Below are 16322 nucleotides of genomic sequence, written 5' to 3' on the forward strand. Positions count from 1 at the left end.
ACTGAAACCAGATACTACACCAGACTGACACCAGACACTACACCAGACTGACACCAGATACTACACCAGACTGACATCAGATACTACACCAGACTGACACCAGACACTACACCAGACTGACACCAGATACTACACCAGACTGACACCAGACACTACACCAGACTGACACCAGATACTACACCAGACCGACACCAGACACTACACCAGACTGACACCAGATACTACACCAGACTGACACCAGACACTACACCAGACTGACACCAGATACTACACTAGACTGACACCAGATACTACACTAGACTGACACCAGATACTACACTAGACTGACACCAGATACTAAACCAGACTGACACCAGATACTACACTAGACTGACACCAGATACTACACCAGACTGACACCAGACACTACACCAGACTGACACCAGACACTACACCAGACTGACACCAGACACTACACCAGACTAACACCAGACACTACACCAGACTGACACCAGACACTACACCAGACACTACACCAGACTGACACCAGATAGACACCAGACACTACACCAGACTGACACCAGACACTACACCAGATACTACACTAGACTGACAACAGATACTACAGCAGACCGACACCAGACACTACACCAGACTGACACCAGATACTACACTAGACTGACACCAGATACTACACTAGACTGACACCAGACACTACACCAGACTGACAACAGATACTACACCAGACTGACACCAGACACTACACCAGACTGACACTAGATACTACACCAGACAGACACCAGACACTACACCAGACAGACACCAGACACTACACTAGACAGACACCAGACACTACACCAGACAGACACCAGACACTACACCAGACTGACACCAGATACTACACCAGACTGACACCAGATACTACACCAGACTGACACCAGACACTACACTAGACTGACACCAGACACTACCCCAGACTGACACCAGACACTACCCCAGACTGACACCAGATACTACCCCAGACTGACACCAGATACTACCCCAGACTGACACCAGATACTACCCCAGACTGACACCAGATACTACCCCAGACTGAAACCAGATACTACACTAGACTGACACCAGATACTACACTAGACTGACAACAGATACTACAGCAGACTGACACCAGGTACTACACCAGACTGACACCAGATACTACACCAGACTGACATCAGATACTACACTAGACTGACACCAGATACTTCACTAGATTGACACCAGATACTAAACTAGACTGACACCAGATACTAAACTAGACTGACACCAGATACTACACTAGACTGACACCAGATACTACACTAGACTGACACCAGATACTACACCAGACTGACACCAGATACTACCCCAGACTGACACCAGATACTACCCCAGATTTACACTAGATACTACACCAGACGGAAACCAGATACACCAGACTGACACCAGATACTACACCAGACTGACACCAGATACTACACTAGACTGACACCAGATTCTACACTAGACTGACACCAGATACTACCCCAGACTGACACCAGATACTACCCCAGACTGACACCAGATACTACACCAGACTGACACCAGATACTACACCAGACTGACACCAGATACTACACCAGACTGACACCAGACACTACACCAGACTGACACCAGACACTACACCAGACTGACACCAGACACTACACCAGACTGACACCAGACACTACACCAGACTGGCACCAGATACTACCCCAGACTGACACCAGATACTACCCCAGACTGACACCAGATACTACCCCAGATTGACACCAGGTACTACACCAGACTGACACCAGGTACTACACCAGACTGACACCAGGTACTACACCAGACTGACACCAGATACTACACTAGACTGACACCAGATACTACACTAGACTGACACCAGATACTACACTAGACTGACACCAGATACACCAGACTGACACCAGATACTACACCAGACTGACACCAGATACTACACTAGACTGACACCAGATACTACACCAGACTGACACCAGATACTACACCAGACCGACACCAGATACTACACCAGACCGACACCAGGCACTACACCAGACCGACACCAGGCACTACACCAGACCGACACCAGGCACTACACCAGACCGACACCAGGCACTACACCAGGCCGACACCAGGCACTACACCAGACCCACACCAGGCACTACACCAGACCGACACCAGGCACTACACCAGACCGACACCAGGCACTACACCAGACCGACACCAGGCACTACACCAGACTGACACCAGGCACTACACCAGACACTACACTAGACTGACACCAGACACTACACTAGACTGACACCAGATACTGCTTCTGTGTTACAGGCAATCTCCAAGTCTGAGGAACCTTATAATCAGGAGTGCATTGTCCTCCAACACGGACAGGATACACATCACCAACACACAGCAGGACTATAAGATCCCGGGGACATTCACATGTTCCACGTTTGACACCAGATACTACACCAGACGGACACCAGATACTACACCAGACTGACACCAGATACTACACTTGACTGACACCAGATACTACACTAGATTGACACCAGATACTAAACTAGACTGACACCAGATACTACACTAGACTGACACCAGATACTACACTAGACTGACACCAGATACTACACTAGACTGACACCAGATACTACCCCAGACTGACACCAGATACTACCCCAGATTTACACCAGATACTACACCAGACGGAAACCAGATACACCAGACTGACACCAGATACTACACCAGACTGACACCAGATACTACACTAGACTGACACCAGATTCTACACTAGACTGACACCAGATGCTACCCCAGACTGACACCAGATACTACACCAGACTGACACCAGACACTACACCAGACTGACACCAGACACTACACCAGACTGACACCAGACACTACACCAGACTGACACCAGACACTACACCAGACTGGCACCAGACACTACACCAGACTGGCACCAGACACTACACCAGACTGGCACCAGATACTACCCCAGACTGACACCAGATACTACCCCAGACTGAAACCAGATACTACCCCAGACTGAAACCAGATACTACCCCAGACTGACACCAGGTACTACACCGGACTGACACCAGGTACTACACTAGACTGACACCAGATACTACACTAGACTGACACCAGATACTACACTAGACTGACACCAGATACTACACTAGACTGACACCAGATACTACACCAGACTGACACCAGATACTACACCAGACTGACACCAGATACTACACCAGACTGACACCAGGCACTACACCAGACCGACACCAGGCACTACACCAGACCGACACCAGGCACTACACCAGACCGACACCAGGCACTACACCAGACCGACACCAGGCACTACACCAGACCGACACCAGGCACTACACCAGACCGACACCAGGCACTACACCAGACTGACACCAGGCACTACACCAGACTGACACCAGGCACTACACCAGACACTACACTAGACTGACACCAGACACTACACTAGACTGACACCAGATACTGCTTCTGTGTTACAGGCAATCTCCAAGTCTGAGGAACCTTATAATCAGGAGTGCATTGTCCTCCAACACGGACAGGATACACATCACCAACACACAGCAGGACTATAAGATCCCGGGGACATTCACATGTTCCACGTTTGACACCAGATACTACACCAGACGGACACCAGATACTACACCAGACTGACACCAGATACTACACTAGACTGACACCAGATACTACACTAGATTGACACCAGATACTAAACTAGACTGACACCAGATACTAAACTAGACTGACACCAGATACTACACTAGACTGACACCAGATACTACACTAGACTGACACCAGATACTACACCAGACTGACACCAGATACTACACCAGACTGACACCAGATACTACCCCAGACTGACACCAGATACTACCCCAGATTTACACCAGATACTACACCAGACGGAAACCAGATACACCAGACTGACACCAGATACTACACCAGACTGACACCAGATACTACACTTGACTGACACCAGATTCTACACTAGACTGACACCAGATGCTACCCCAGACTGACACCAGATACTACACCAGACTGACACCAGACACTACACCAGACTGACACCAGACACTACACCAGACTGACACCAGACACTACACCAGACTGACACCAGACACTACACCAGACACTACACCAGATACTACCCCAGACTGACACCAGATACTACCCCAGACTGACACCAGATACTACCCCAGACTGACACCAGGTACTACACCAGACTGACACCAGGTACTACACCAGACTGACACCAGGTACTACACCAGACTGACACCAGATACTACACTAGACTGACACCAGATACTACACTAGACTGACACCAGATACACCAGACTGACACCAGATACTACACCAGACTGACACCAGATACTACACCAGACTGACACCAGATACTACACCAGACTGACACCAGATACTACACTAGACTGACACCAGATACTACACCAGACTGACACCAGATACTACACTAGACTGACACCAGATACTACACCAGACTGACACCAGGCACTACACCAGACCGACACCAGGCACTACACCAGACCGACACCAGGCACTACACCAGACCGACACCAGGCACTACACCAGACCGACACCAGGCACTACACCAGACCGACACCAGGCACTACACCAGACTGACACCAGGCACTACACCAGACACTACACTAGACTGACACCAGACACTACACTAGACTGACACCAGATACTGCTTCTGTGTTACAGGCAATCTCCAAGTCTGAGGAACCTTATAATCAGGAGTGCATTGTGCTCCAACACGGACAGGATACACATCACCAACACACAGCAAGACTATAAGATCCCGGGGACATTCACATGTTCCACGTTTGACACCAGATACTACCCCAGACGGACACCAGATACTACCCCAGACGGACACCAGATACTACCCCAGACGGACACCAGATACTACCCCAGACGGACACCAGATACTACCCCAGACGGACACCAGGTACTACACCAGACTGACACCAGATACTACACTAGACTGACACCAGATACTACACTAGACTGACACCAGATACTACACTAGACTGACACCAGATACTACACTAGACTGACACCAGATACTACACCAGACTGACACCAGATACTACCCCAGACTGACACCAGATACTACCCCAGACTGACACCAGATACTACCCCAGATTTACACCAGATACTACACCAGACTGACACCAGATACTACACCAGACTGACACCAGATACTACACCAGACTGACACCAGATACTACACCAGACTGACACCAGATACTACACTAGACTGACACCAGATTCTACACTAGACTGACACCAGATTCTACACTAGACTGACACCAGATGCTACCCCAGACTGACACCAGATACTACACCAGACTGACACCAGATACTACACCAGACTGACACCAGACACTACACCAGACTGACACCAGACACTACACCAGACTGACACCAGACACTACACCAGACTGGCACCAGACACTACACCAGACTGGCACCAGACACTACACCAGACTGGCACCAGACACTACACCAGACTGGCACCAGACACTACACCAGACTGGCACCAGACACTACACCAGACTGGCACCAGATACTACCCCAGACTGACACCAGATACTACCCCAGACTGACACCAGATACTACCCCAGACTGACACCAGGTACTACACCAGACTGACACCAGGTACTACACCAGACTGACACCAGATACTACACCAGACTGACACCAGATACTACACTAGACTGACACCAGATACACCAGACTGACACCAGATACTACACCAGACTGACACCAGATACTACACCAGACTGACACCAGATACTACACTAGACTGACACCAGATACTACACCAGACGGACACCAGGCACTACACCAGACCGACACCAGGCACTACACCAGACCGACACCAGGCACTACACCAGACCGACACCAGGCACTACACCAGACCGACACCAGGCACTACACCAGACCGACACCAGGCACTACACCAGACCGACACCAGGCACTACACCAGACTGACACCAGGCACTACACCAGACACTACACTAGACTGACACCAGACACTACACTAGACTGACACCAGATACTGCTTCTGTGTTACAGGCAATCTCCAAGTCTGAGGAACCTTATAATCAGGAGTGCATTGTCCTCCAACACGGACAGGATACACATCACCAACACACAGCAGGACTATTAGATCCCGGGGACATTCACATGTTCCACGTTTGACACCAGATACTACACCAGACGGACACCAGATACTACCCCAGACGGACACCAGATACTACCCCAGACGGACACCAGATACTACCCCAGACGGACACCAGATACTACCCCAGACGGACACCAGATACTACCCCAGACGGACACCAGGTACTACACCAGACTGACACCAGATACTACACTAGACTGACACCAGATACTACACTAGACTGACACCAGATACTACACCAGACTGACACCAGATACTACCCCAGACTGACACCAGATACTACCCCAGACTGACACCAGATACTACCCCAGACAGGCACCAGACACTACACCAGACTGGCACCAGACACTACACCAGACTGGCACCAGACACTACCCCAGACTGACACCAGATACTACCCCAGACTGACACCAGATACTACCCCAGACTGACACCAGATACTACCCCAGACTGACACCAGATACTACCCCAGACTGACACCAGGTACTACACCAGACTGACACCAGGTACTACACCAGACTGACACCAGATACTACACTAGACTGACACCAGATACTACACTAGACTGACACCAGATACTACACTAGACTGACACCAGATACTACACCAGACGGACACCAGATACTACCCCAGACGGACACCAGATACTACCCCAGACGGACACCAGATACTACCCCAGACGGACACCAGATACTACCCCAGACGGACACCAGATACTACACTAGACTGACACCAGATACTACACTAGACTGACACCAGATACTACACGAGACTGACACCAGACACTACACCAGACTGACACCCGACACTACACCAGACTGACACCCGACACTACACCAGACTGACACCAGACACTACACCAGACTGACACCAGACACTACACCAGACTGACACCAGACACTACACCAGACTGACACCAGACACTACACCAGACACTACACCAGATACTACCCCAGACTGACACCAGATACTACCCCAGACTGACACCAGATACTACCCCAGACTGACACCAGGTACTACACCAGACTGACACCAGGTACTACACCAGACTGACACCAGATACTACACTAGACTGACACCAGATACTACACTAGACTGACACCAGATACACCAGACTGACACCAGATACTACACCAGACTGACACCAGATACTACACCAGACTGACACCAGATACTACACCAGACTGACACCAGATACTACACTAGACTGACACCAGATACTACACCAGACTGACACCAGATACTACACTAGACTGACACCAGATACTACACCAGACTGACACCAGGCACTACACCAGACCGACACCAGGCACTACACCAGACCGACACCAGGCACTACACCAGACCGACACCAGGCACTACACCAGACCGACACCAGGCACTACACCAGACCGACACCAGGCACTACACCAGACCGACACCAGGCACTACACCAGACTGACACCAGGCACTACACCAGACACTACACTAGACTGACACCAGACACTACACTAGACTGACACCAGATACTGCTTCTGTGTTACAGGCAATCTCCAAGTCTGAGAAACCTTATAATCAGGAGTGCATTGTGCTCCAACACGGACAGGATACACATCACCAACACACAGCAAGACTATAAGATCCCGGGGACATTCACATGTTCCACGTTTGACACCAGATACTACCCCAGATGGACACCAGATACTACCCCAGACGGACACCAGATACTACCCCAGACGGACACCAGATACTACCCCAGACGGACACCAGATACTACCCCAGACGGACACCAGGTACTACACCAGACTGACACCAGATACTACACTAGACTGACACCAGATACTACACTAGACTGACACCAGATACTACACTAGACTGACACCAGATACTACACTAGACTGACACCAGATACTACACCAGACTGACACCAGATACTACCCCAGACTGACACCAGATACTACCCCAGACTGACACCAGATACTACCCCAGATTTACACCAGATACTACACCAGACTGACACCAGATACTACACCAGACTGACACCAGATACTACACCAGACTGACACCAGATACTACACCAGACTGACACCAGATACTACACTAGACTGACACCAGATTCTACACTAGACTGACACCAGATGCTACCCCAGACTGACACCAGATACTACACCAGACTGACACCAGATACTACACCAGACTGACACCAGACACTACACCAGACTGACACCAGACACTACACCAGACTGACACCAGACACTACACCAGACTGGCACCAGACACTACACCAGACTGGCACCAGACACTACACCAGACTGGCACCAGACACTACACCAGACTGGCACCAGACACTACACCAGACTGGCACCAGACACTACACCAGACTGGCACCAGATACTACCCCAGACTGACACCAGATACTACCCCAGACTGACACCAGATACTACCCCAGACTGACACCAGGTACTACACCAGACTGACACCAGGTACTACACCAGACTGACACCAGATACTACACCAGACTGACACCAGATACTACACTAGACTGACACCAGATACACCAGACTGACACCAGATACTACACCAGACTGACACCAGATACTACACCAGACTGACACCAGATACTACACTAGACTGACACCAGATACTACACCAGACGGACACCAGGCACTACACCAGACCGACACCAGGCACTACACCAGACCGACACCAGGCACTACACCAGACCGACACCAGGCACTACACCAGACCGACACCAGGCACTACACCAGACCGACACCAGGCACTACACCAGACCGACACCAGGCACTACACCAGACTGACACCAGGCACTACACCAGACACTACACTAGACTGACACCAGACACTACACTAGACTGACACCAGATACTGCTTCTGTGTTACAGGCAATCTCCAAGTCTGAGGAACCTTATAATCAGGAGTGCATTGTCCTCCAACACGGACAGGATACACATCACCAACACACAGCAGGACTATTAGATCCCGGGGACATTCACATGTTCCACGTTTGACACCAGATACTACACCAGACGGACACCAGATACTACCCCAGACGGACACCAGATACTACCCCAGACGGACACCAGATACTACCCCAGACGGACACCAGATACTACCCCAGACGGACACCAGATACTACCCCAGACGGACACCAGGTACTACACCAGACTGACACCAGATACTACACTAGACTGACACCAGATACTACACTAGACTGACACCAGATACTACACTAGACTGACACCAGATACTACACTAGACTGACACCAGATACTACACCAGACTGACACCAGATACTACCCCAGACTGACACCAGATACTACCCCAGACTGACACCAGATACTACCCCAGACAGGCACCAGACACTACACCAGACTGGCACCAGACACTACACCAGACTGGCACCAGACACTACACCAGACTGGCACCAGACACTACCCCAGACTGACACCAGATACTACCCCAGACTGACACCAGATACTACCCCAGACTGACACCAGATACTACCCCAGACTGACACCAGATACTACCCCAGACTGACACCAGGTACTACACCAGACTGACACCAGGTACTACACCAGACTGACACCAGATACTACACTAGACTGACACCAGATACTACACTAGACTGACACCAGATACTACACTAGACTGACACCAGATACTACACCAGACGGACACCAGATACTACCCCAGACGGACACCAGATACTACCCCAGACGGACACCAGATACTACCCCAGACGGACACCAGATACTACCCCAGACGGACACCAGATACTACACTAGACTGACACCAGATACTACACTAGACTGACACCAGATACTACACCAGACTGACACCCGACACTACACCAGACTGACACCCGACACTACACCAGACTGACACCAGACACTACACCAGACTGACACCAGACACTGCACCAGACTGACACCAGACACTACACCAGACTGACACCAGATACTACACCAGACACTACACCAGACTAACACCAGATACTGCTTCTGTGTTACAGGCAATCTCCAAGTCTGAGGAACCTTATAATCAGGAGTGCATTGTCCTCCAACACGGACAGGATACACATCACCAACACACAGCAGGACTATAAGATCCCGGGGACATTCACATGTTCCACGTTTGACACCAGATACTACACCAGACGGACACCAGATACTACACCAGACTGACACCAGATACTACACTAGACTGACACCAGATACTACCCCAGACGGACACCAGATACTACCCCAGACTGGCACCAGATACTACCCCAGACTGACACCAGATACTACACTAGACTGACACCAGATACTACACTAGACTGACACCAGATACTACACTAGACTGACACCAGATACTACACCAGACTGACACCAGACACTACACCAGACTGACACCAGACACTACACCAGACTGACACCAGACACTGCACCAGACTGACACCAGACACTACACCAGACTGACACCAGGCACTACACCAGACTGACACCAGATACTACACCAGACACTACACCAGACTGACACCAGACACTACACCAGACTGACACCAGACACTACACCAGACTGACACCAGACACTACACCAGACTGACACCAGGCACTACACCAGACTGACACCAGATACTACACCAGACTGACACCAGATACTACACCAGACACTACACCAGACTGACACCAGACACTACACCAGACTGACACCAGACACTACACCAGACTGACACCAGACACTACACCAGACTGGCACCAGACACTACACCAGACTGGCACCAGACACTACACCAGACTGGCACCAGACACTACACCAGACTGGCACCAGACACTACACCAGACTGGCACCAGACACTACACCAGACTGGCACCAGATACTACCCCAGACTGACACCAGATACTACCCCAGACTGACACCAGATACTACCCCAGACTGACACCAGGTACTACACCAGACTGACACCAGGTACTACACCAGACTGACACCAGATACTACACCAGACTGACACCAGATACACCAGACTGACACCAGATACTACACCAGACTGACACCAGATACTACACCAGACTGACACCAGATACTACACCAGACTGACACCAGATACTACACCAGACTGACACCAGATACTACACTAGACTGACACCAGATACTACACCAGACGGACACCAGGCACTACACCAGACCGACACCAGGCACTACACCAGACCGACACCAGGCACTACACCAGACCGACACCAGGCACTACACCAGACCGACACCAGGCACTACACCAGACCGACACCAGGCACTACACCAGACCGACACCAGGCACTACACCAGACCGACACCAGGCACTACACCAGACTGACACCAGGCACTACACCAGACACTACACTAGACTGACACCAGACACTACACTAGACTGACACCAGATACTGCTTCTGTGTTACAGGCAATCTCCAAGTCTGAGGAACCTTATAATCAGGAGTGCATTGTCCTCCAACACGGACAGGATACACATCACCAACACACAGCAGGACTATTAGATCCCGGGGACATTCACATGTTCCACGTTTGACACCAGATACTACACCAGACAGACACCAGATACTACCCCAGACGGACACCAGATACTACCCCAGACGGACACCAGATACTACCCCAGACGGACACCAGATACTACCCCAGACGGACACCAGGTACTACACCAGACTGACACCAGATACTACACTAGACTGACACCAGATACTACACTAGACTGACACCAGATACTACACTAGACTGACACCAGATACTACACTAGACTGACACCAGATACTACACCAGACTGACACCAGATACTACCCCAGACTGACACCAGATACTACCCCAGACTGACACCAGATACTACCCCAGACAGGCACCAGACACTACACCAGACTGGCACCAGACACTACACCAGACTGGCACCAGACACTACACCAGACTGGCACCAGACACTACCCCAGACTGACACCAGATACTACCCCAGACTGACACCAGATACTACCCCAGACTGACACCAGATACTACCCCAGACTGACACCAGATACTACCCCAGACTGACACCAGGTACTACACCAGACTGACACCAGGTACTACACCAGACTGACACCAGATACTACACTAGACTGACACCAGATACTACACTAGACTGACACCAGATACTACACTAGACTGACACCAGATACTACACCAGACGGACACCAGATACTACCCCAGACGGACACCAGATACTACCCCAGACGGACACCAGATACTACCCCAGACGGACACCAGATACTACCCCAGACGGACACCAGATACTACACTAGACTGACACCAGATACTACACTAGACTGACACCAGATACTACACGAGACTGACACCAGACACTACACCAGACTGACACCCGACACTACACCAGACTGACACCCGACACTACACCAGACTGACACCAGACACTACACCAGACTGACACCAGACACTGCACCAGACTGACACCAGACACTACACCAGACTGACACCAGATACTACACCAGACACTACACCAGACTAACACCAGATACTGCTTCTGTGTTACAGGCAATCTCCAAGTCTGAGGAACCTTATAATCAGGAGTGCATTGTCCTCCAACACGGACAGGATACACATCACCAACACACAGCAGGACTATAAGATCCCGGGGACATTCACATGTTCCACGTTTGACACCAGATACTACACCAGACGGACACCAGATACTACACCAGACTGACACCAGATACTACACTAGACTGACACCAGATACTACCCCAGACGGACACCAGATACTACCCCAGACTGGCACCAGATACTACCCCAGACTGACACCAGATACTACACTAGACTGACACCAGATACTACACTAGACTGACACCAGATACTACACTAGACTGACACCAGATACTACACCAGACTGACACCAGACACTACACCAGACTGACACCAGACACTACACCAGACTGACACCAGACACTACACCAGACTGACACCAGACACTGCACCAGACTGACACCAGACACTACACCAGACTGACACCAGGCACTACACCAGACTGACACCAGATACTACACCAGACACTACACCAGACTAACACCAGATACTACACCAGATAGACACCAGGCACTACACCAGACTGACACCAGGCACTACACCGGACTGACACCAGGCACTACACCGGACTGACACCAGGCACTACACCGGACTGACACCAGGCACTGCTTCTGTGTTACAGGCAATCTTCAAGTCTGAGGAACCTTATAATCAGGAGTGCATTGTCCTCCAACACACAAAAAGGGACTTTAATGTAAGGAGCTGTAAGACCTGCTGACATGTACGGACCGCGGACAGGATACATAACCTCAACACACAGCAGGACTATAAGATCCCTGTAATGTAAGGAGCTGTAAGACCTGCTGACATGTACGGACCGCAGACAGGATACAGATCCTCAACACACAGCAGGACTATAAGATCCCTGTAAGGTAAGGAGCTGTAAGACCTGCTGACATGTACGGACCGCGGACAGGATACATAACCCCAACACACAGCAGGACTATAAGATCCCTGTAATGTAAGGAGCTGTAAGACCTGCTGACATGTACGGACCGCGGACAGGATACATAACCCCAACACACAGCAGGACTATAAGATCCCTGTAATGTAAGGAGCTGTAAGACCTGCTGACATGTACGGACCGCAGACAGGATACATAACCCCAACACACAGCAGGACTATAAGATCCCTGTAATGTAAGGAGCTGTAAGACCTGCTGACATGTACGGACCGCAGACAGGATACATAACCCCAACACACAGCAGGACTATAAGATCCCTGTAATGTAAGGAGCTGTAAGACCTGCTGACATGTACGGACCGCAGACAGGATACATAACCCCAACACACAGCAGGACTATAAGATCCCTGTAATGTAAGGAGCTGTAAGACCTGCTGACATGTACAGACCGCAGACAGGATACATAACCCCAACACACAGCAGGACTACAAGATCCCGGGGACATTCACATGTTCCACGTTTGATGTTGTGTACCGGATCCGGTGCAGTAAGTGTCCTGTTGGGGGCTTTATATCGGGGAAACAGGACAAAAACTGTGGGCCAGGATGAGATCTCATCGGCTCACAATTAGAGAGGTGGTGGATTCACCGACGCATGTCGCCAGAGGGTGCACCTAGCATCATCACATGTTCTCTTACAGTTTAATGCTGTTGATTGCATGGAACCTCCCAACACATATGTTCCGGCCTGCTCCCCAGGGCATGCTGACGTGCTTGAGTCTCCTGCCTGCCTTGTAGAAGTCTATCTTCTGAGGAGCATCCACACCAAGGAACCTGTCATACTGGAACACCTGAAAAGAGAGATCAGCCGTTACCTCAGTGTCCCTCACCCCGCATGATATTTCTGTTTGCCCGCTGTACCCCCATGTCACTGCCTTCATAATCTTCACAGGTGGGGACCAGTGAAGGTCGTGGAAGCCCAGGAGGACAGGACAGACTCGTGGGAACCATCAGGACTGCCCAAGAGCCTATGGCGGCAGCCGAGGTTGAAGGCAGCTGGCAGGGCAGTATGAAAATCTACCTAGATGTTTGCAATGCATGCGTCTAACGTGTCGGTTGGGCAGTGGTTACCTGGGGCTCCTGGTGGATCTCTGGATCCATCTGCGGACTGACATAGGGGAAGAGGCAGAGTCTGTCCCCCCTCCTCAAAGTGTATTGTCTTCCATCTGCCAGTTTCAGGGGTGTCTCAGCTAGCACTTCCCGTGTCACAAATGGAGCAGCGGTCAGACGCAGGCTCTCTTCTAAAGCGCTGTCTGGAAAGAGCACACAAGTCTTTGTCTGTGAAGGGTTAACATTGCAAATTATCATCACTATATTATGGTTCACCTGTGTCTCATGCATTGCCCACATCTGAAGGGTGTGGGCTGTCATGGGGCCGCATGGCAGTGTATGTGTCCAGCTCTTATAGGCAATAAGACTAAGACAAGTGAGGTTTCAGGACATGTGACCCCCAGAGCCGTGCAGCTTATCGCCTTCTTCGTGTAGAAGGATCAAGCTACAGCACTCAAGCTCCCTTCCTGTCACTCCAGGCGCTCAGCCCCAGCATCTTTATTAGACCATGGTGACCTGAATGCTTCAACTGAGTGTGCAATATTTTTCAGCTTCCCCATTATTGGTGTTTGGTTGTTTTCCTGATGCTATTCCTATTTTGCAGCCGCTCTCAACCTCACCGCAGGCGCTCAGCCCCAGCCTCTCTTGCTGTCACCGCAGGCGCTCAGCCCCAGCCTCCCTTGCTGTCACTGCAGGCGCTCAGCCCCAGCCTCCCTTGCTGTCACTGCAGGCGCTCAGCCCCAGCCTCCCTCCTCGTTATTGCAAAGGGTCAGCCGCAGCTTCTGTTCTTGTAACTGTTCACTGAGGCAGAGAGTGTCTATATAACCAAAATCTAGAGCCCCTCACAGTAATAGATAAACATTTGTCTATTACTGTGAAGCGTTCCTGTAACTGCAAGCGCTCAGCCCCAGCCTCTCTCCTCCTTCCTGCAGATGCTCAGCCCCAGCCTCTCTCCTCCTTCCTGCAGATGCTCAGCTCCAGCCTCTCTCCTCCTTCCTGCAGGCACTCAGCTCCAGCCTCTCTTCCCCTCACTGCTGGCGCTCAGTCCCAGCCTCTCTTCCCCTCACTGCTGGCGCTCAGCTCCAGCCTATCTTCCCCTCACTGCTGGCGCTCAGCCCCAGCCTCTCTTCCCCTCACTGCTGGCGCTCAGTCCCAGCCTCTCTTAGCCTCACTGCAGGACTCAGCCCCAGCCTCTCTTAGCCTCACTGCAGGACTCAGCCCCAGCCTCTCTTAGCCTCACTGCAGGACTCAGCCCCAGCCTCTCTTAGCCTCACTGCAGGCTCTCAGCCCCAGCCTCTCTTTCCCTCACTGCTGGCGCTCAGTCCCAGCCTCTCTTCCCCTCACTGCTGGCGCTCAATCCCAGCCTCTCTTCCCCTCACTGCTGGCGCTCAGCTCCAGCCTCTCTTCCCCTCACTGCTGGCGCTCAGCTCCAGCCTCTCTTC

At 51.1% G+C, this 16322-nt stretch overlaps 1 protein-coding gene across 1 annotated transcript in view; it reads right to left on the reverse strand.

Annotated features, from left to right (window-relative positions):
- PTGIS (prostaglandin I2 synthase) overlaps positions 1-16322 on the reverse strand; it is a 104660-nt gene that overhangs the window by 11735 nt on the left and 76603 nt on the right. The window contains exons 8-9 of the mRNA XM_066587388.1: positions 14902-15083; positions 14470-14621 (exon numbers count right to left, since the gene is read on the reverse strand). Of these exons, the coding sequence (XP_066443485.1) occupies positions 14470-14621; positions 14902-15083 (334 nt within the window). The remainder of the gene's footprint in view (positions 1-14469; positions 14622-14901; positions 15084-16322) is intronic.

This window comes from Eleutherodactylus coqui, chromosome 13 (assembly GCF_035609145.1).
Source record: "Eleutherodactylus coqui strain aEleCoq1 chromosome 13, aEleCoq1.hap1, whole genome shotgun sequence".
In the NCBI taxonomy this organism is placed as follows: Eukaryota; Metazoa; Chordata; class Amphibia; order Anura; family Eleutherodactylidae; genus Eleutherodactylus; species Eleutherodactylus coqui.